This window comes from Brachyistius frenatus, unplaced genomic scaffold (assembly GCF_029030835.1).
Source record: "Brachyistius frenatus isolate BFR_SWC_R1_liver_20210118 unplaced genomic scaffold, ASM2903083v1 Contig_5, whole genome shotgun sequence".
Lineage (NCBI taxonomy): Eukaryota > Metazoa > Chordata > Actinopteri > Embiotocidae > Brachyistius > Brachyistius frenatus.
Window position 1 is genome coordinate 5067081 of NW_027210604.1, and position 23435 is coordinate 5090515.

The window sequence follows — 23435 nt, forward strand, 5'->3', positions numbered from 1 at the left end:
CTTTGAATCTTTTAAGACTTTTCAATCTTAAAAGCTACTTTCAGCTTTGTAGTTTAATGATTGAAATACAGTGTCAATACATTTTCAATATATATTAAACTGGTAGGCCCACCAACATAGCTTGACTCTGAGAGGCTGTTTTTGAAAATATTCTATTTTCAAGCCAGTTACCAAAATGTGTTGCCATTTTATCCTCAATTTCTTATATGTAAAGTTATTATAATGTGGTTTACTTTAGAAAAATCCAGCCTTTTACAGAAGCAAAATTCAAAAGCCTTAAAAAGAAAAACAAGCCAAGTTTATTTTACAGTGAAACAAAGCAATTTCCTAGCAACAAGACTTTTTACATTAATTTGAAGTTTAACAAAACATAGGTTTCTTTCAGTAGCCTTTAAAAGGTCACATGTGTTTTCAGTTCTACAGATATGGCGTTGCTTTATAAAGGTTGTGCGCTGTACAGATTAAGCTTGACTAAAAATATATCTAAGTACAAAATCACAATTTAACAGGAATGATCACATTCATTTCCTCAGATGTTTTGAGTTTACATCTTTAGTAGACAACAAACTTAAGAAAATATCACACTAGAGGATTATATGATGGCCAACTAAAAATATCTCGTCCGATCATCCTAGTCCGTTATGAACAAATCTGTGCAACTGTCATATCCAATCAGATCCAACCAACTGTAATGGGATTTAGAAAAAAAAAAAAAAAATACAAACAAGAAATCCGCACTCATTCAAACATATTCATTTCTTCTTTTTCTTCTTCTTAGGAGGTCCTTGATCTGAATCGCTGCTGCTCCCTGAGACTGAGCTGTCTGAGGACGAAGAGGAGGAGGAGGAAGAGGAGGATGAGGAAGAGCTGTCATCGCCGCTGTCACTGCTGCTGTCGCTGTCATCTGAAGAGGAGCTGGAGGAGTCGCTGCTGTCTGACGATGAGTCACTGGAGGAGCCGTCTGAATCACTGCTGCTGTCGCTGGAGTCTTTTGCCCTGAGAGCAAGTGGCACAGCACAACCAGAAAACATGAATACACCAAAGTGAACGGCATCTGGGCTCATTGAGGTCTCACTATGTACCTGCTACCGTCCCTCAAGATGTTACGGGGTGGCTGTTGTGGTGTCACTTCACAAAGAAAAGGTGCGCAATGACTTTGACCTGTTTTATACCCTGTTTTATACCCTGCTAACTCTTCTTTATTTTTTCTCCGTTTACAGACATTAAAGGTGAAGCGACACAATGTCTCCCATGTTACAAGTGCTGATCTGCAAGGTTTTTATAATAAAAAAAATGATTTGGTTGTTTTAAAATAGTGACAAACATCACCTGAACATGTTCTACTGATGTTTATCTTTGGATGCTGAACAGACTAGTACAGTCACGTCACAGGAAAAGGAATCATATTAATTTTGCCTATCGGGGCTTCATCTGTTGAACTCGTGTACCCCTTTTCCACTATCACCAGCCTCAGATATTCCTTGACTGAATGCATCCGTAAGCATATTTTCACCTTTTTCTGACACTTAAAATACCAAACTGGTAATTAATTAATTGGGAAAATACTCAACAGATTAGTTGATAATGATAACCATTAGTTGCAGCCTTAAAATCTAATACCCGGTTTTTTGTGTTTTTTTTTTTTAACATTGTTGAAATATTTTTGTAGTTACAGCCACAGCTTAATAATCAACCTGAGATAACACAAGTGAGTGTCTTCAGCACTGTGGGGTGCTGGTATCACATGACCAGGGGCAAAATGTGGTGTGAAACTTCAGTTAAATGGACCTTTTGGCACAGCGGACATTTTAACATGATTAGTTCCACCCTTTCTTCTCTTGCAAGTCAGAAAGATGTCTGCTGTGAAAAAGAGTCATTCGTTTGGGAATGATAAAGAAACAAAGAGTGCTCAGATGTCAGGAGTAGGGGGTTAAGTAGTGCTTAGCATTTTTCACAGAAGACAATTAGACATGTGACAGGAGTAAAAGCACAGATGTAAATCATAACATTAATGATAGGTTTCATTTAGCTGATTCAGGGTAATAGAACATAGCCATTGTGAATGATATTAATTACACCGGGGCTTTTCCTACAACCCCACAAGTTAGGCTGAGAAAATGGTCTTTAAAGATCAGCATGTAATTATCCACAAAGTCTAGCCTTGAAAAGCAAAACACAAATATCCTCAGCGAAATACAACTTGACTAATGTTAAATTTAACATAGTACTGGATTAGAAACCGTCACCATTGCAATTGGATCAGTGTCCTGCAGTGATCAAGGACGTCCACTAGAGGGCACAGTTGTGTCATATTTCTGTGAACAATGAGTCTACTTTTTCCAGTTCATAGATGTTTTCTGAAGTAACCTGACCTAATTTAATAAAAAAGAAACAAATCTTTCAATTATGTATTTTTTTTAAATTATTCTTGCTAATAAAAAGTAAATTAAATTTGTATTTATATTACTATTTATACTATTACCGCCTCGTGGTTAATACCTCTGTCAATCATTCAAGTTGCAGTTTATATCCATGTCTGTCCAGACTCATATAAGTAGTGAATATCTTAAAGTAATGTGGCAAATAACGCCGATTGCAGTAGAACACAAAGTTGTAGCATATCTAAGTGGTGTCATAAATAGAGTACGAGTTCTTGGGTTGTGGCCACAAATGAGTTTTGTCAGGTCAGTGACCTTTAGCCTTAAATACCAAACTCTAATCAGTGCCTCCTTAAGTCTCAGTGAATGTTTGTGCTAAATTTGACAAAATTCCCTCAACATTCCTGAGATATTGTGTTCATAAGAATGGGACGGATGGACCGACGGATGACCTGAAAACATCAATCATCTGGCCACAGCTTTCACCAATGGCGAGCCATAAAAATACATTAAATTAATATAAAGTCCCACTTGTCCAAAATTATAGAAATTTTGTTAATAAAACCTTACATTTCCCACACCACAAAATGTGAGAACAAAGGTACTTTTTAAAAGTATATTTAAATATACTGTATACGAACTGTGCACCTCTAGTAACTACTTTAGATTCCAACAGGTGTTGTGCAGAGCCAAAACATTTCAAACTGTCAAAATATGCTGTAATATACAACCCACTTACTTCTTTTTAATTTTCTTCTCATTGGAGCCATCAATTCCTGGTCTGCATGAAAAAAAACAACCAAAAAAACGTTATCACAACCATTTTAAAAATAAGCTGAGCTTCAACTGAACTGGCACCGAGTAATAAAGAAGGAATAAGTGTGTGTGTGTGTGTGTGTGTGTGTGTGTGTGTGTGTGTGTGTGTGTGTGTGTGTGTGTGTGTGTCTCATCTTTTATTTTTTACACATGACAGATGCTTTTCTTTTAGGAAAAAGTTAAAATAAAGAACGAACAGTGAACACTGTCATCAAACCAGACAAAGCACTTTCCCTCTGAGTGCTTAGGCTGGTTTAAAATACTTGCAGCTTTTTTAAAAAAAAAAAAAAAAAAAACTGCTTAGTGTTTAATTCTCCACGTCAAACAGTGTCTCACAACATGACGTCTCATCTTAGTTCGACACCGTCACTGCTCCTCCGACGAGCCAAATTCCCCGACCGACTGGGACGACGACCGTGGAAATCATTCGAGTCCGGTCGGCCACTTAATTCCACAGCGTTTAGTCAAGCAGAAAACTACGAAGCCAACATTTAAAACATCAGCTTCTCTTCACAATCGGAAGCTCGTGACTTGCGTCTCTCTGATTACCGAGCCGAAACGCCGGGACACGTGTCCCACTCCCTGCGCCTGCCAGTGGTTTTAATGTTTTGGCTTATTGGTGAAAACAGTGAACACAGTTTAGAGAAGAGTGAGAAACGGGGGCATTTTAGGGGAGAAGAGGGACCTCACAAACTAAATATGAGCCGACGGAGACACTTTACCCAGTGATGCTGAGGGGTTTGCTTTCATTCTCCTTGAGTTTCTTTTTCATCTCAGTTGTTCTCGTTGGTCTGTGCACGTATTTCCGCTTCCCCGTGCACTCGTAAGTCCAGTGGCCCATCTCCAAGCACTTCTGGCAACGCACATGTTGCTTGTTTGCCTCCCTGCACGTAACAAAACGGACAGATGTGAACGTCGTCACTGCATTTCTTTGTTGTCAGACAAGTGTTAATTCAAGAACGACTTCTTCCAAAGTGAAGCTTCGCAGCTGATGGTGCTGAAGTTTAAACCCGATCAATGCTCGCCGACATTTTTAAATCAACCACTCTACGTTCGGGGAATTCTTAAACGGTTTACCTGATTGCTCCGTCATATCTTCCTTCTGTTTACTACAATCAGGCAACCGAAACTACTTTGTTAAAGTTGGAGGAAATTACATCAGTGGTTACAGTTCTGGAAAATTGGCAATCAAAAATAATAATCGAGTAATTTCCAAGGTGCAGAAAGATGACAACTTGTTTCTAACAGTCAGACAAAGTATGCAAATTTGGGCTCAATGTTCCTCAGCTCAGAAAATTAACTAACAAATTAGGAATAATCACACTGTAAAATCAACTGCTGAATAATTTGACATTAGCATGATGATTTTCCTGAGGGGCCTATAACAATTAATTTTCAGATGAATGTGAAAGTTATTCTCATTGCATTTGTCATGTACAGAGACTGTAGTTTTTTTTTCTAATGGCAGAAGAACTCTTTTTAAAAGACAGATATAATTGCCAGTGGCTTTACACAAATGTCAAAATGTAAGAAACCCACCATAAAGCTGAACCAGCCCAACATTGTTTTTTTTTGTAAGCATTTTGCCTTTGAAACTGAACTGTGGAAATTGTCATTAGTGTCTATCTATCTTTATTATTTCAATATTGGATCATCACTTCTATTTAAATTGTGTTTGGTTTCTTTGACCACAGCAGTAATTATCAAGACCAATTTTACCAGATCAGTCTTACCATAATCATACTTTTTCCTTTTATCATGAGTGTTAAAACTCTTCTTTCCTGCTCTGGTAAACTACATATGTACTGTTTATTACAATGTGAACAGAAAAGCAGTGCACCTGTTAAGCATTAATATTGATGGTGCATCTGGTCAGAATAAAGGAGGTCATTCCTACCGGCGGCCATCAAACTCTTTACCGCTTCCTTCAAGAGCATCTGATGTGGAAACGATGAGCCAATAGATAAACCGGCCTTATAAAAAGTTTTTAAGGATTTGCGCACTTTCACAATGATTTTTAGTTTTTAACTACGGTATTTACTACACACGCCAGTGACTGCATACTAAGTATATTTATTATCTCGTTTCTTCTTAAAATGATTTAGTTCTTTCTGCCCCGAGCAGACGTGAGAGTCGAGTGCAGCGTCACCATTTCCCTGTGGGGATGAATGAAGTATTTCTGATGGTGAAAATCCCGTCAAGCTTCTTTCTTTCTTTTTTTTTTTTTGCAGTGACGTGAACAACATCCCACCTAAACTGATAAGTGTGATAGGAAACGTATCGTCCACGGCCTCAGAGGCTGTCTACAGTCTTGAGCGCAGAAAACAGTCATACAACTATACATATATATGCTTTTTATTTATTTATTTTTTTAATTGTTATTTATTTATTTTTATATATCGTGTGTTGTACAGACAAGGCAGTGGCGCGTTACAGCTCCCGTTAAGAACCGGCAGCGTTCGCAATTCACCTCCTACGTCCGGCCCGAAGCTCGACGAGCCGAGTATCATTTGTATTTAAAAAAAGACAACTGAAGACGCACAAGCGTGGAAACGACGCCGTAATATTTCGTTAACTAATTCATACTCACGCTTGCCTCCTGGCTATTATTCTGTGCATGGGAGTCGCCATGTTGCAGTTTACTTTTTCTTCTTCGTTTGTGTCGGATAATTGCGTATTTCCGGGCAAACTTTATGTATTTTGCGCCCCTACTGGTCAGATTGATATTCGGCACCTATTCATTTCATAAAACATCGAATTATGATGATGATGATGATGATGATGATGATGACGAGAAGGATGATTATGTTGATGATGATGATGATGATGATTAGTAGTATTAGTAGTAGTGGTATTAGCCTAGTAGTAGTATTAGTAATAGTAGTAGTAGTCAGAGTAGTAGTATTAGTAGCAGTATTGTTAGTGTTAGCCTAGTAGTAGTAGTAGTAGTAATAGTAGTAGTAGTCAGAGAAGTAGTTAGTGTTGTATTATTATTATTAGTAGTAGTAGTAGTAGTATTATTAGTAGTATTAGTAGCAGTATTGTTAGTGTTAGTATTGTTGTTGCTATTATTATTATTATTAGTTTAATATAGAGTATAATACTAATACTATTAATAGTATTTAAAGTAGTAGTAGTAGTTGTAGTAGTAGCAGTAGTAATAGTGTAAAAAAACACGTTTGGTGGGAAAATACTTTTGAAAAAGATCATATTTACATTGAATGTTGTTCAGTTGACCCTGTTTAACTAGAGTCATGCTTGCTTTTATTTCTGTATATGTATAACATACTTTTTTTTTTTTTAATAATAATTAAGGTGTTTCATTTTGCATGTCTTTCTCCCGAGCTGAGAAGTATTTGTTTTATATTATGTGTACTTATAACAGAATCAAATCAACTGTTATAAATAATTGATTACTCTCACAGTTCGTCAAAAAAGAAAATAGTATGACAATAAATTAAATGTATTTTAATGTTAAATGTGTAGCTTGTGACTCGGTCACTCAGTCGATTTTTTTTTTTATAGTATGAGGTAGCTTTGTAAATTATGACTTCATCACACATGACTCACAGTTTATTTTTGTTTCCCCCCCACCCTCTAAGGTTAATTCCAGACATCATCGAACTAACTAAGTCGTTGCCATCTTTATGCTATTTACTTTCACGGGAAAAGTGTTCATCTTTGAAACGATGTCGAAAAAAAAAAAAAAAAAAAAAAAATCACAGAAATGTTGAAATGGCAGGAGAACTCTTTTTGAGAAACACGTGGTTCCACATGGTTATAGAAAGGTCCAGAGATATCTAGAACTACGTAACTCTCGCGATAGTTCCAGGCGAGAACTCAGTAAAAAAAAAAAAAAAAAAACCACCTTGCTGCTGCAGCAGCCTCGCCAGCGCAGATCAGAGACACCGGCGTGGATTATGATGAGAAGTACTTAACACGGAGCGACACAACAACTTCACCTGACCTTTACATCCTTTTTTTTGTTTGTTTTTTTACCTTTGTAGCTGTAATACCTTTGTTTTTGTTTGTCCCCCCCCTCCCTCCCTCCTCTCTCTCTCTCCCCCACACCCCCCCACCATACGGTCGCGCTGAAGCCGTTATTAAAAGCTAGAAGGCAAAGACGTAAATCGCTGAAGATGTCGGTGGTGGGATTTGACTTGGGCTTTCAAAGCTGCTATGTAGCGGTAGCCCGAGCCGGAGGAATCGAGACAATCGCCAACGAGTACAGCGACCGATGTACACCGTGAGTATACGACATATATCGGGGGTGTTTCTTATTTGGAGTTCCCGGTGAACAGCTACGGAAAAGAAAAGGGGGAATCCGTTGTCTTAATAGTTGTTGTGTCGCCGGTGTCGAGGTAATAATGCACGTGAACGCAGGCTTTTACTTGACGGAGCAGCCATTAGCTGAACTTGCTGTGTTTGGATCATTAAAAACTGCCTTTCCGTTTTGAGTGGGTCGGTAAAACGTTTGTTAATGTTTTCACGGCGAGCGTTGAAGCTGTCTTTTATTTTATTTTATTTTTTAAATATAAAAAAAAAAAATCAGCTTAAACACCTTTTTACACGAGGTGACTCCCGGTAAGCTAACTGTAAGGAGCTAAAAAAAAAAAAAAAAAAGAAGCTAAGTTTGACTAACGGGCAGTGATGAGCGCTTTGAAAATCATCTTGTGCTCGCCCGGCGAACTCGAGCGGGGCGGTGTTTCCTCCCCCTGCCGTTCTTAATACGGTCGTACTTCTCTTGGAAGACGTAAGCTCCGACCAACCGGTGTTCCCCGTGTGGCAAAGTGGGAAGTCTTTGCGATGACGACAGCAGCCTGTCTCGTTGGAATATTCTAGCACATATTTAATGCCCATACGAGTTTAATGATTTACACTGAAGGTATATACTGTTTATATTAACTTTTTTTTTATTATTATTATTTTTATTTTTTTAATTATTATTTATATTTATGAATTTGGTCATGACGGAGTTTATTTTCATATTGTACAAGTTGAGCTCATTTGGCTGTCACGGCACACTTTGTACCTTCAGTAGTTGTATTCTGTTATTTTGATTACATCTCTGCATGGGCTATTGAGGAGACTTTGTTCATACGTTCAAGAATTGGGTTGCTTTTAAAATAGGATCAATTAAAACCTGATTTATTCCCAGGCCGGAAAATGTATGTGTTACAGCAGCAGTAAGATCAAATGATGTAGATAATAATAATAATAATAATAATAATAATAAAAAAAACAATATTGTAGAATTCACAAAGGTAAAACACAGCCGACAAGTAAGAATATGATCATAGGAATTATACCAGGTCCAAATTATGTAAACTTTGAAAGAGTCATAGTCATGTTGCCCTGCAGTATACAAAGCATAATAAAAGTGTTTTATATATATATATATATATATATATATATATAATAGCAGTTGTTTGTAGTTTTACAGTGCACAAATAGATTAATTCTAGCTAAAGGTCGTGCATAGATTTATCTTAAGTAATGCATCTAACAGTCCTTGACAAAGATTTTTTTTTTTCTTATTCTCTGACAATGTATAAAAGTTAAAAAAAAAAAAAGTAAACAAGAGCTTTATGAGAATCTGAGAGAGGACAAATAAAGTAGGCAGGCCCTGTTAATGCCCACCGGTGCAGCGTTTACCTTTTGGTGACTTTACGAGCCAAACCTACAAGAAAATAATAGTTAACTTATTGGATTAGTCAGTGAGCAGAAATATAATAGATGCTACCTTTTTAGAATTGATTAATTATTTAAAAGGTTTTGTGTGTAAAACAAACAAACTTGCTCATAATTTGCTTCTTTCTAAATACTTGGGGTATTTGTCTGTTGGCCTGATAAACTTGCTCAGGTATCTTGTGATGGGAATGTTTTTGAAATTCAAAAATATAATGTTTGTGCAAATATTCTAGTTTTCAGGTATTGTCTTGAAATTAGCGCACAACTTCATAAAATCATGTTAAATTCATTTTCCAGATTTCTTCAATTGTTTCTCTTTAGTTTTCACTGGATGTTCTTTTGTTCCTTTGTTTACTAAAATTCAGCCAAAAAGACCAAGTCATTCAACTTCAGACTGTTCTTGGGTCAAGATGCGGCCCGGTGTACACTGAGCCCATCTCCTCAGAGACTCTGAGGAGCGTTGGCCCCTCTTTGACATCACCAACTGCACTTGTGTGTTGACAGCAACTGTGGCTCCTCAGTGTAGCATCTGTGTTTGATAGGGATGATGATGACAGGCATGCTTAGACCACAACCCACTGGGATGCAAGTGGACCGACCACACCACTTCAGACTGTGTTTCTAAAATACTGTGCGAGAGATGAATCTCAACAAGCCCGCGTGAATGATGGGATTTATTCTGGGTTGAAAATATTGTAAGCAAATATCTTTTAAGAGAGCTGCAATCCCACTTTTCTACAAACCGATGTGATTGTGATGACAGACTTGAATACGGTCTGTCTTATGCGGGTTGGGCTCTGAAATGTCATGTCATGTGTAGGCATGGGATGACACCATGTAATAACTCCACTGACAAGTACATCTGTCTTGGTTTGAGGTGTATTCACACACCAGACGAATGATAAAATGAGCTCAAGCTGCTTGCTTGCAATAGCATGTCATGGCTGTTGCTTAATATTTCACTTCTGTGATTTCCAGGTCCTTCGTATCATTTGGACCACGAAATCGCTCTATAGGCGCTGCTGCAAAGAGCCAGGTAAAAACAAATTCAGCTGCTTTTTCATCTTCCACAGAATTCTATATGATTAAACACAAAAATTGGAAACTGTCTCACGGTTATGGCACAGCTTGTAACAACATTTTCTTTTGTTTCCTCCCGTCTTGCCGCCTCCATCGCATCCAGGTGGTGACCAACTCCAAGAACACAGTGCAGGGCTTCAAACGGTTCCATGGCAGGGCGTTCTCAGACCCTTATGTCCAGTCAACCAAGTCCAACTTGGTGTATGACCTGGCGCAGCTGCCGTCCGGATCCACCGGTATAAAAGTAAGATTATACTTTATTATTATTATATTCTGCTTTCCAGCAGGGTCCCGTCCTCAGTCTATCTGCAGTATTTACCCTCAAAAATAATAAGGAACAGCTAGAAGACCTTAAGCAGAGAGAAAGCATTGAGGATACAACGATTTATACTCTTACCTGCTGTGCTTTAAGAAGTGCCTCGTGTAATGCTCGCTCCTCTGAATCATAAGTCTTCCTCTTTATCTTCCCATTCCATTCACCGCTCTGTGCTTTTTAGCCCAAGAGGAGTCTCTTCTGCCTCACTCTTCAGCGCATATTTATTTATGTGGGGTTTTGCCTCAGAACTTTCATTCTAAGGTCAAAATAATCATGATATTATCACTCTGAACCTTTCGCTCTGCTCACTGCCTAAATATGAAGCATTTACTAACTCTTGCTGCCATAAGATAACTAACATAAAACTCAAAACATACTCAAAGTTGTTACCAGTATGTAAATAACAATGCCTGACTTGTCACACTGCTAACGCATAGGTCGGCCTGTGGTTGCGTCCCTGTGGAGATGATTAATGAGTCCTCAGGTTAAAATGTCAAATCAAAGAAGATGGCATCAACCTGTTGTTGCCTGCATAATCACTCTTTTCATTAAGAGTCTTCACTTTACATATTTTATTACATTTGCATATTTTTCTCAGTTCTCGGGGGGGGGGCTTGTTTTCTGAGCTCCGAGTCTGTCGAAATGCATTCAATGAAACGAGTAGCCATCATTCATGAACAAATTTTCTTATTTATAGAAATATTAAACTTCCTTTCCTAACGTGTCTTGTTTTATTTGCTATTCAAAGGATTGGCCTTGAGATTAACCGTCCTCCTATTTCTCACCACTTCTAGGTGATGTACATGGAGGAAGAGAAGGTATTCAGTATCGAGCAGGTCACTGGCATGCTGCTGGCCAAACTGAAGGAGACTGCTGAAAGTGCACTGAAGAAACCAGTTGCAGACTGTGTCATCTCGGTAAGCATTCCTGCCGACAGCCGAGGCGGCGGGATGTCTGAAAATCCATAAAACATCCTAAACAGATCTGTCAGTGCTGCACATTAGTTCTCCTGAGAAGATCCGCCAGCGTATCCTGGTCCAACTGGAGACCTGTTTTTGTTGTATCTTATCTATTTGGCTTTAAATGTCTTAAGAGGTGTTCATTTACTGGGTGGGTCCCTGCACACAGCTTATTTAACGTTGTGAAATTGCGCTGACGAGGCTACAGGAGACCCATGAGTCACCATAAAATGACTTTACCAACTGTACTGATGTTCTCTGTACATGAATGGAATAATTACTTTGCCGTTATTAATGTCATCTTCTTGCATTTTCAAGTAAAAGCTTCCTGCAAGGTGTATAAATGTGTTGCCACCTGTTCATGTGGCATTTTGAGCTCACAAACATTTCACCAGATGTCTTGTCTGAAAGCTTTATCTTCTCTTTCTCACCTTGTTGGTGAAGAGTGGGAAGTGTGTGTGTGTGTGTGTGTGTTTCTTGAGCTCAGTATATGAATTCACCGACAGCATCTGTTATGTAATGTTACAGATCTGAGACAGAGAGGCTGTTACTTTCACTGGGGCTGAATCTACAGTTTACATCAGCCCCTCAAAATGGATAACATGTTATCATTACTGTGGCCAGGAGCTAAATTTAGACGTCAGGCTGTTCCACGAGGAGATGTTTTGTTTTGACACCCGGAGTAACTAAAATGGTAATGTTATCCAGACATCTTGTAAGGCAGGCAGGTCATGCAGATCCGTCGCTCTGACGCTGTCGACGTTAGTATTTTCTCTCAGTGAGGGCTTCGTGTAAACACTGCAATGTTTTTTGCCCTTCCAGGTACCGAGCTATTTCACTGATGCAGAGAGGAGGTCTGTCATGGATGCAGCTCAGATCGCAGGCCTCAACTGTCTACGACTAATGAATGAGACCACTGCAGGTACATAGAAGCTCTGTAAACTATGCAGGGCAGGCAGCAACTGAATCGTTTTGACTAGTTATCTCTTCCTGTTTATTTTTTTAATTTTTTTTTAGCCACGCTAGACATTTCAACCACCGTGCTGTGATATAACATCTAGATGTTACTTTGTTCGACGTGTTCTTTTTAACCTGCTGAAGCGGTCACCGCTATTAAGAATGCTATACGTTATTGCTAAAGCTCTGATTTATGTATTAGTTTGTGATCTAACCATCAGATGCAGTGAAACCGATCATTAAGCTTGGCCTGCATTTTACTTACAATTTTCTGAGTCCCAACAGAATTAGTTTAGAACAGTACGGTTGAAATGTAACATGTTAATTAGTACGCTGATACAGCGATGAGCGAGAACTAACAGCATCTTCTGCCTGTTTTGTTGCAGTGACTCTGGCATATGGAATCTACAAGCAGGACCTGCCGGCTCCAGAAGAAAAGCCCAGGATAGTGGTGTTTGTGGACCTGGGCCACTCCGGTTTCCAGGTGTCAGTTTGTGCCTTCAACAAGGGAAAGCTGAAGGTGAGAAATGAATCATTTGTGGTCATTTTGAAAATATATTCATATTCATGTGTGAGCATTCATAAACACTGCTGTCTGTCAGTGATTTGTAATCATATGTTCATGGTTATGTTACTTATTGCAATTAAACTGTTAGTATTGCTTAGTATGAATGTATTGTTATCCCATACATATATGGGCTGTTTTGCAATGGAGATAAGCTTAAACCAGAAAGTGATGTATGAAAGAAAAAAAAAAAAAACATTTGCCAGAACTTAATCAGTTTTTATTGTATAGAAGAACATGCGTTCAATATAAAAGTAAAATGCTGGAGACAAATCCACATATTTATTTTTTTTATTTTTTTTTATGTCGTCACATGTACTCATCGTAGACATACATATTTAAATACATCAAATATTTATCCAGTAGTTTAATTTTTTTTTCCCATCCCTTGAAATCTTGACCCACCATCCTTCTCTGCTCCCAGATCCTGGCTATGGCATTTGACTCGGAGCTGGGCGGGAAGGACTTTGACGACATCCTGGTCGGCCACTTCTGCGAGGAGTTTGGGAAGAAGTACAAGCTGGACGTCAGGTCCAAGCCTCGCGCGCTGGTGCGCCTCTACCAAGAGGCCGAGAAGCTCAAGAAGCTGATGAGCGCCAACTCGTCGGACCTGCCTCTCAACATCGAGTGCTTCATGAACGACATCGATGTTTCCGGTAAACTGAACAGGTGAGGTGCAACGTTGCTTTGGTAATGAAGAAAACAAAGTCTGTTTATGCAACAGAGCGAATCTTCAAGCGGAGAGCTGCAACAAAAACAAAATCATTAAAAACAGCTTGTAAAACTCCATATTTAATGGCTTCAGATTAATAGGTGTTAAAGAAGCTAATTAGAAATTGTGTTATTATTAACATGACTCTGCCTACGTCACATTGTAATTCTGCACATGGGGAGTTTTCCAGTATGTATGTGTGTGTGTGTGTGTGTGTGTTAGGTTGCATCTATTAATAAGTTATGACCATGTGTCCCCAGAGGTCAGTTTGAGGAGATGTGTGCGGGACTGCTGTCCAAAGTAGAGGGTCCCCTGCGCAGCGTCTTGGAACAAGCCAGTAAGTACAAATTACTTTAATAGCAGCCAGACTATCCCCATGAACATGTGCACACTCACACAGACGAGGCTCAGTCATGTGCTTTGCTGAGACAGCTTTCCCCTCCGGGCACTGGCACCACGCCTGCCTTCCTTTAATCATTCCTCGCTTCCTTTCTATCTCTGCCTGCCCTCGCTCATCCATTCTCAGCAGTAATATGTGTAAAAGTGTCAAAAATATCAGGTTTTCAATTTTTAAAAAAAACCAAAATGTTACACATGCGCTCTGTCCATTAAGAGTCCTGTGATGTTCACACTGAACAAATGAAATACTTTTATGTTGTTTTTAAATCAGCGTTTAAAGGAAAGTGAAGTTGTGACATTGTTTCATCATCCATCGTGCTTCCTGTATCCAGAGCTGAAAAAGGAAGATGTCTATGCGGTGGAGATTGTGGGCGGGGCCTCCAGAATCCCTGCCATCAAAGAGCGAATCAGCAAATTCTTTGGCAAAGAGCTGAACACCACCCTAAACGCTGACGAGGCTGTGGCCAGAGGCTGCGCTCTGCAGGTACAGCTCACCAGTCATGACCAACACTTTGGTCCCGTTAGTGACTCACAGCAAACTCCCTCGCCAGCAGCTGAGAAAGCAGAGTAGGAGGAATATGACACGTGTCTTCTACTGTTGAATGCATGATCTATGTTGAACATTTAAATATGTGTAATTAGTTGACCAGAAAATGAAATTCTTTTGAATTTTGAAAGCTCTTTTTAGCTTTTATGTTGTAGTTTAGTCATTTATATTATTTGACATGGTTTAAAAATAACCAAACAGAGCCTCACATGCGAAACAAAACTGTGGTTGGAAGTTATATATTTTGGGTGGATACTTTTTTTTGGTTGTTGTTCGTCCTTTTATGTCCTTTTATGCAGTTCTTTTGTTCCCCTGTTTTTGTTTGTTTATTTTCATTTATTTATTTGTTTGTTTTCTATTCCATTTGCTCGTTTTGGTTGTATGTTTGGTTTTGTTGTATTCATTACCTTAATGGTATGGTCTTTTTTTGCCTCCTGTTTTCCTAAATGTTTACCGGTATTGAGGTTATGTTTGACTATGCTTTGCTTCTCGGTAGAGCACTTTGTAAACTCTATTTTTAAAGGTGCTGTCTAAATAAATTATTATTATTACTATTATTATTATATTAAGAAAGAAACTTCAAAACAAAAGTTCAAGTTTTAACTTGTTTGTTTGTGTTTTTGTCCTCAGTGTGCTATCTTGTCACCAGCTTTCAAAGTCCGAGAGTTCTCCATCACAGATGTTGTTCCCTACTCCATCTCCCTCAGGTGGAATTCAGCTGCAGAGGAAGGACTGAGGTACGATCTGCATCAGTTTCCCCTCAGCACAGCTGGGAAGAAAAGGCAGTTTAATACTTTGTTTTATGCTTAAGAGGAAACCTCACCTTTACAGCAACTATGAATATTAAAATCTACTTCCTGACTCGTGCAGTTGAGACCAAATTAGACATTTAATGTTTGAGGCCACACCTGTCATCCACCAACTACCCGTGCCTACAGGATTTTGTGGCACATCTGCCCACATCCATTGTTAATTTCTACCATCCAAACCCATTACTAAAAGTCTTCACCAGATACATTCATATTTTACAAAGTCATTTGTAAATCCTGGTTAGTTTTAAACTCTCTAAAATACTTCCATAAATGCTGTTTGAGTTAGAAGAAGACGTCGGATGTGTTTTATAAACTGTTGCCAAATAGCAGATTGGTGTGTTTGTGTGTGGGTGGTTAAGTGGGTGGCAACCTACAAGTGTGCAAACAGGAGGCTTCACTGTCTCTCTCGTCCATTATTTCATCACTCGTGTTCTTGGCGGGGGGGGGACAACTGTCATCTGCTGCAGGGCGATCAGAGCACCTTGTGCAATCCATAAATGACAGTTTCCACTTCGCTACAAAACACTGGTTTAGAGTGTAAGATCCTGTCTCTGGAACTTTTCTTGTCTCACTGAGCTCCTGTTGCTGTGTTTTTACAGTGATTGTGAAGTTTTCCCAAAGAACCATGCAGCTCCTTTCTCAAAAGTGCTGAGCTTCTACCGGAAAGAGGCCTTCCCCCTCGAAGCCTACTACAACAATCCAAAGGAGCTGTCCCACCCCGACACCAGCATAGGTACTGCAGGTTCAACTTCATTAAGACATGAGTTGTTGGACAACAATGAGAATGGAATAAATCCTTTTCGGTTGCTTTGGTCAAAAAAACAACAACAACTGTAGTTAGCACAGAAAAATTATTTCTGGAAATTATATATATAAATTATATAAATCTTAAATCTCCAGTTTGCCGTGAGTGCCAGTTAAGATAGAGACAGTTCATATTTAACTTTGACATCTGCTCAAGCTCCTATTTTTTGTGGTTTGCAGTTACTTTGTAGTTAAATTGATGCCAACATTTAAGCACGTGATATTTTTATACAATAATCAACCAACTCTAACATTGTGGATAAATGCTAAAACATGTTTGAAAAAAAATGCAACATCTTTTCCTGTGATTCCACTTACCTTGCTGTGTTAGATTGCAGCATCTTTCCTCCTGAATGTAATGACAGATATTTTCACCTCTGTCTCTGTCCTCTGCCCTGCAGGCCAGTTCGTGATCCAGAACGTGGTTCCTCAGGCATCTGGGGAGAGTGCAAAGGTCAAGGTGAAAGTTCGGGTCAACGTTCACGGTGTGTTCAGTGTCTCGAGCGCGACGCTAGTAGAAGTTTTGAAAACGGCTGAAGGAGAGGAGCCAATGGAGACGGACCAGACAGCGAAGGAAGAGGAGGTGTGTACTGTGTGTGTTCGCGCTGCTTTTAAGACACTGATGACATTAGTGTGGGTGTGTGTGCGTACGTGAGAAAGAGAGACAGACAAAAGACATACTCGCAGGCTTGTTGCATGCTGTTTGGTCTCGGACATCCTTTTCACTCAGTGTGTCAGACCGGCTGCACCTCGGTCGGCACATCATCCCTGTGGAATTTAGATGTCTTGCCCTAACAAGTGAAAGACAGCTCCAAGGGCTTGAAAGTAAATGGCTCTTTATATCGTTTGTTTCGCATTTTATTTTTTGTATTTTTTTCCCCGCACTAATAAATACTGTTTATAAGACTGTGACTCTGAAAGCTGCGGAGTTCACACAACCAAAAAAATGGCCCAAAGTTAAAAGAAAATACATACAGATGATGGACACGGTGTCAGGAACACCTGGACAATAATAGAGATAAACCATATCATTTCAAATCATATCTTCAGTGAGGCAAAAACTGAAACGGGCAAACAAAATCATTTGCACAAACCCACTCAATCTTATGTTAATATCAGTTCAACCGTTTTACAATTTAGTGTTTCTTGAAATACTCTTGTTGAAATGGTCAGGGCCCAGATGATTGAATGAAACCCGCCAGAGGCCGGCATTTGTTACGTACATTATCATTTATGCATATTCTGTCTTTGTTACCGTGTGTCAGAACAAAATGCAGGTGGATCAGGAGGATCAGAAAGGCCAGACCGGAGACAACGGAGACAAGAAATCAGAGGCCGAGGAAATGGAGGTAACCTCGTGCTGGGCGATAAGGCAATATCCACAATGTCAATCCATCTGTGATACTACATACTACAAGTACTGGCAAAGTGGCAACCCCATAAAGGCTTGTAAAATGTTTAAAGGAAGTCCTCTTGCTTCCAATATAAACGAATACACGCTATAAAGTAAAGGATAAAAGGAAGGTGGCAGTTTTAAAGTGTGGAGTGATGGCTAATTCGGCAAGGACGGTATGATAACACTAGCGTCAGTTTAACAAACATTTACGGCCTTTGAAGACCGAAAACATGTTCATATGTACGTTTTCAGTGTTTCATCCAAAATTTCCATAACAAAATAGAGCCCAACACATCCCTACGTTGCGACCAGAAAGTCATTTGAATTTACGCAAAAGTAAGGGCGATGCATTTTTCCAAAACGTCTGTCAGTGAAAGAGGTACTGAAATGTATGAACTCTCGCATTACATGAAAGGATCAATTTAAGCCGTGAACAGAGCTCTCAAACTCTTTCAAGTTGAGGACAGAAAACAACGTCATCACAGAGCATCTTTCTCTAATCAATAAATCAAATGCTGGTATTCAGCTTTTATATTATGCAACGTTTGCCTGTTTGCGTGACACATGATCAGTTGCAATTGTTTCTTTAGAGCGATCCTATGCTTTTAACATAGATTTAACATATTGTGATATATATTACTCTGGCATGATGTGGATCTGGTTATAAAATTATATTTTACAGCCATATCGCCCAGCACTAGGTAACCAATGCATCCAATATAATGTACCAACTTTATTATTATTTTTTTTTTAAGTATTATAGTTTCCTGCTAAATGATTAGCATTTGGCAAGGCATACTGATTTACATTTACACACACATACTTGTGCCTTTATCTTTGTAAGGACTCTCATTGATGTATTGTGTTCCCTAATCTTTTACTCTAACCTAACCTAAACCTAATTCTACCTGTAACCCTACTAAGAGCCCTAACTTTCCTAAAATATCCTAATTTCTGAGGTTTAAAACTCATATTAGTGCACACACACACACACACACACACACACTTAATAGAAAACATTTACTGTTTTGAAACATGTAAGAAACTTAATGATTTGAGTGTTACTTCTCAGTGTGGTCACTCATTTATTTAAATTCAGATATGTTTTTGAGAGTTCGGGGAAAATTCAACAATAAGCTCATAAAAACATTTGAAGATAAAAGTAACGATTTGAAGGTTTGACATACAGCTACTGACTGACATATGCATGTTTAATCATATTAAAAAGTGTTTAATATCTGCACTAAATTTTTAATGTACTCACAAAAACACATAATGAAATTACTCTCAGCTGTCAGCTTGGAATTTGACATAACGGTGGGACTAACCACTGAAACATTAATGAAACTGAAGTCAAATGAAACTTTATGGTGTGTTCAGGCATTTAAAAATATGAACATGTATTCCTCGTATTCACACCTTTTCCACGTGCATTAATGCACAAGTTAAATAGTTGGTGGGGAATGTCATAAATGTAATGTAACATATTTTTCCACAGACTAAAAGGATATTTTCATCATTTTTTTTTTTTTTCTTTATAGACAACAGCAGAGGACGCCAAGCAGGAGAAGAAGAACGACCAGCCTCCTCAGGCCAAGAAGCCCAAAGTGAAAACGAAGATGGTGGAGCTGCCCATAGAGAACAATTTGCACTGGCAGCTGTCCAATGAAGAACTAAATGTGTTTGTGGAGAATGAGGTAATGCTCTAAAAATCTCCCAGGAATGCCTACCTTGCACACACAGTATTTGTTAAAGCAGTGTGCAAGTGTTGCTCACTGGTCCTGTTGTTATTTAAAACAAAAAGAAATGACTCTTGGTCACTTTGTAATTTATGGTTATAATATAGTAGCCTCGTAATCTTTACAAGCTTATACAAGGATACCGTAACACATGATTGGAACACTTTGCCATAGTTTTTATTACCTTCATAAGTATGTTCTAAACAAAAGTATGTGTTACCAGGAAATACTTATGATCCAAATAGTAATTATATTTAGTAGGGATGTCCTGATCAAGTTTTTTGGTCATGATCTTGATCAGAGTGATTCAATTAGTATCTGCTGACACTAATATTTGCTGCATCCTGCCACAAATCGTGCTCTCCATCACTCGTGTGACAGTTGTCGTAAAACGGGGCTAAATAGAAGTCGGTATAGCCGATGCCTCGATTGGACCCGATACTCATCTCTGAGATCAGCTTGTTGCATCCCCTAATATTTTAATGTATTTCTCCTGGCATGGTTTGATTCCCCTTCTTCACTTTGTTTGGTGTGAACTCTGCACTTCTGCTGACTAATCATCTGCAATTCGCTGTGACTCTTCAGGGTAAGATGATCATGCAGGACAAGCTGGAGAAGGAGAGAAACGATGCAAAGAACAACGTGGAGGAGTACGTGTACGACATGAGGGACAAACTGCACGGTGCTCTGGAGAAGTTTGTGAATGAAGGCGTGAGTACAAATTGGACGCATGTCAACAGACATTAATCCTCTCGGTAGATATTAGCAGCCATGTTTAACCCTCTGTAGTTTTACCTTGACTTCAGACGTACTGCATGTATTTAATGTTTTGCACTGCTGATGTTTAAACTGAAGTTTAACCTCACTTTTTGTGCGACATGCAGGATCGTGATTCATTCTCATTAAAACTGGAGGACACGGAGAACTGGCTGTACGAAGAGGGAGAGGACCAACAGAAACAAGTTTACATTGACAAACTGGCTGAGCTGAAGGTAACCAAGCGTGCCGTCTACGACTGGACCTTTTCTATTCTAAAGGGCACCTGGAGATTTGAAAAAGATGTGACGTGATTTACTGTAGCATTATTTTTGTCAAGAATTTGCATTGACTGCTGTCTTGCTGGATGATGGATTTACAAAGCTTGATGACGCTTCTTTCCACAGAAATTTGGCCAGCCTATTCACGAGAGGTACATGGAAGCTGAGGAGAGACCAAAAGCATTTGAGGAGCTTGGCAGACAGATCCAGATGTACATGAAGATTGTTGAAGCCTACAAGGCAAAGGTAACTTTTTTTTTTTTATTCGAGTTTGGTAAAACCTGAGGACAGCAACTTCCATAAAGTCATCCTCATCAGTTGTACATCACGTGTTTGTTGGTCAAGTGTAAATGCAGGTATAGAGACACTAAGAGCATTGCCTTGCTGTTTTTAGGAACGGCTAATGTAGTTGTAAATTTCGATTATTATCACCGTTTTACCCATGTGTCTCCAAACAGGATGAGCTGTACGATCACCTGGATGAGCTGGAGGTGACTCGGGTGGACAAGCTGATAAACGATGCCATGGTCTGGATGAACGGCAAGATGAACCAGCAGAACAACCAGAACCTCACCCTGGACCCAGTGGTCACAGTTAAAGAGATCCAGGCCAAGACTAAGGTACCGAGGTTGCATTCAAGGCACATGCACAGTCCCAATGCCAAAAATGTTTAGGAAGCTACCCGGGGCTGCATTTCTTAACACCTTCTTTGACCTACTCTCACACAGGCAGCATACCATCCTCACTCCAGTAACTGTGGTCTGGTGGTGCTCAGCAGGCATTTGTCAGGGCTTAAAGGTGTCGTCCAGGAGAGTTGGGATTAGTCTGAACTCCAGCAGGCTAATATTGTTAATATGAACATATTACCGAAGATTACATGTGTATCCATTTTGATTCCTTTACCCACACTCCCTGAATATTGGAACAGGATACAGAGCAAAAATTTATATAAAAAAAAAAGAACAACCAAGGCTTAAAACCGAGGATGGGAAGCCTGTTTTTTTCCCCTGGTTGGTCTAAATGTGACATCCATCCTGTTTTACATATTCTTCATACTGAAGGTCTGAAGAGAATCTCAAGAAGTTACTATACACTTCTTTTTATTTATAATTGCAGCAGGAGTCCAAATGTGAGTTAAGAGGCTGTGCACCTTTTAATGAGTGTAACCTATGTTTACTTAAAAGATTGACAGCAGTCTGAAATAACTGGACCTCATATTTCTAGCTCACCCTATCTTTCACTTCAAAACTACTGATTAATATTCACAAATTTCAGAGAAAAATTCCACTTTAAAGTTCTTTCCCAGAAGTGGGAAATCTTGTAGTCGTGTGTTGAACAAATGAGTCGCAGAGATATTGTGATCACGTGCTCTGAAGAAGAAGAAGAAGAAAAAAAACACCTCCCTTTTCTTTTGTGCTGTTCAGGAGCTTTATTCAGCCTGCAACCCGGTGCTGTCTAAACGCAAGCCCAAAGTGGAGCCTCCAAAGGAGGAGACGGAGAACGGTCCGGTCAATGGGCAGGAGGGAACGGAGAACCAGCCGAGCAACCCAGACAAGGCAACATCTGCAGGCACAGAGCAGGGAACGGCAGAGAAGAAGCCCCCTGAGATGGACATTGACTAACTGTTTCCAGCCCTGAGTTTCACCTCCGTCTGTCCTGCTACTCGCTCCGACTCTGCCCTTCTTCTGAGATTGTTATTGATGACACGGTAGCCTCTCTCTTGAAGACACCGACTGCAGCATCCCCTAATCAATACAGTTCATCAGTCAGCCTCCTGGGCATGTCATTTCTCATTTTCTTTGAATACAAAAATATTGCATAATATTAATATTGAATGGACTACTTTCTGAAATAAAACTTGTGAGTGTGGGATGGAAACTGCTTTCTCTGTGCTGCTTTGATGGCTGTTATGTTCAAGGTTGTTTTGTTCAGCATCTCCTGAGCACACTTAAGCTAAGAATGTCACATCTGTTCAATTGTCAGCGAAGTGGCTGTTCAGAAGTATACTAATAACACACAGGATTCATGAAAATGTAAAATACTGCAGTATGTCTAAATGAGGTGTAGATGCAGTGGTAAGCCAACATGGATTGTTCCAAGTTGTACATGAGAAATAGTGCATTTTGTTCCACCCCAAACAATTGTAACCGCTGGATTACGATGTATTTAGAGGAATTAATAAGTAGTACTGAGAGGAAGCAAAGTGTTTTCGTTGAATTTACTTGTACTGTATGTTGAAATTAGATACTACAATTTTACTGTCATGCAGTATCTCATCGTTTGGCTTTTCTCATTCAAAAGCAATGGTCCATTTGTTGTTCTCTGGTAGCCTTGTATTGTTTTTTTTTTCTACTTAACAGTGTGAATGCTGGTCCAACAAACCACCTTTTCAGGTGCTGCTGTTGTTGCCAGAGCACCAAAAAAGCAAAAATAAATCTTGACAACAAAAAAAATGATGTGAGATGAGTTATTGTTGTAAATAATATGAATGGTTGTGTAGCTATTAGCTTGTAGTGGAGAGTATCTAAGTACATTTGCTTAAGTACGGAAGTACAATTTTGAGATACTTGTACTTTCAATATTTCCATTTGATGCTACTTTATAGTTTAACCCCACTGCTTTTTCCAGTACTTTTAAAGTACAACACATCGCTAAGGCAGAGATTCCCAACCTTTTTGGCTTTTGACATCTTACAAAAGCCACTGTTGAGTTAAGGTGGCATTAACACCAAATATTAATTTGTCCTTCTAAATTTCTCAAATCTCAATTTAATAAATTGAAACCAAAAATCAAAGATTAGAGGAAAAAAAAGGTACAAAAACAGAACTTAGTTGTTTTCTTTCCTCTCCCGGTGACGTCTGATGACCCCTCAGATTTATCTGCTTCTCTTCCCTTAACCAGCTGCGCCTGCAGCGGCTACAAACAGTAATACGTTGCTTAAACACTGATGCTTCAGTATTAATAAACTAATAACGCACTATATCGTGATATCGTTTTGCTCTGGTTGACCAAACCAGTACTTTAACTACGATGCTTTAAACACATTTTGCTGGTGATTCCTGGTCTTTTACTTCAGAAGGATTTAAAAAAAAAAAAAAAAAAAAAAAAATTATGCAAGACTTGTGTTTATAATGGACTATTTCCACATTGCTATTTTGGTACTTTTACTTAGGTAAAGGAAAGCGGAAGTGGAAGTCAACCTGCAGTACACTACCGAGCCTGCAGGT

The 23435-nt window shown here is 39.1% G+C and overlaps 4 protein-coding genes across 5 annotated transcripts in view; 2 read left to right on the top strand and 2 right to left on the bottom strand.

The window, feature by feature from the left end:
* The window catches only part of septin8a (septin 8a), a 251550-nt gene that overhangs the window by 111059 nt on the left and 117056 nt on the right, over nt 1-23435 (bottom strand). The gene's annotated exons all lie outside the window — the stretch shown is intronic.
* zcchc10 (zinc finger, CCHC domain containing 10) lies at nt 277-5869 on the bottom strand. The gene is made up of 4 exons (XM_069718057.1): nt 5785-5869; nt 3917-4078; nt 3118-3159; nt 277-996 (listed from the first exon to the last, which is right to left on the bottom strand). The coding sequence occupies exons 1-4, from the start codon at nt 5823-5825 to the stop codon at nt 753-755; spliced, it is 489 nt and encodes a 162-aa protein (XP_069574158.1). The 5' UTR covers nt 5826-5869; the 3' UTR covers nt 277-752.
* On the top strand, nt 7046-22661 carry hspa4a (heat shock protein 4a). 2 transcript variants are annotated; one of them, XM_069718068.1, is made up of 20 exons: nt 7046-7124; nt 7292-7440; nt 9864-9921; nt 10069-10209; nt 11076-11198; nt 12063-12162; nt 12584-12717; nt 13187-13431; nt 13735-13811; nt 14206-14357; nt 15051-15157; nt 15832-15965; nt 16438-16619; nt 17302-17385; nt 18974-19129; nt 19757-19882; nt 20056-20163; nt 20335-20454; nt 20667-20828; nt 21633-22661. In XM_069718068.1, exons 2-20 carry the CDS (start codon nt 7334-7336, stop codon nt 21828-21830), a joined length of 2514 nt encoding a protein of 837 aa, XP_069574169.1. In that variant the 5' UTR covers nt 7046-7124; nt 7292-7333; the 3' UTR covers nt 21831-22661. The 2 variants fall into 2 exon arrangements, with proteins under 2 accessions (XP_069574169.1, XP_069574178.1); XM_069718077.1 differs by lacking the exon at nt 17302-17385.
* The window catches only part of kctd16b (potassium channel tetramerization domain containing 16b), a 404485-nt gene continuing 404343 nt past the window's right edge, over nt 23294-23435 (top strand). The window contains exon 1 of the mRNA XM_069718467.1: nt 23294-23330. The gene's annotated coding sequence lies outside the window, so the exon portion shown is untranslated. The remainder of the gene's footprint in view (nt 23331-23435) is intronic.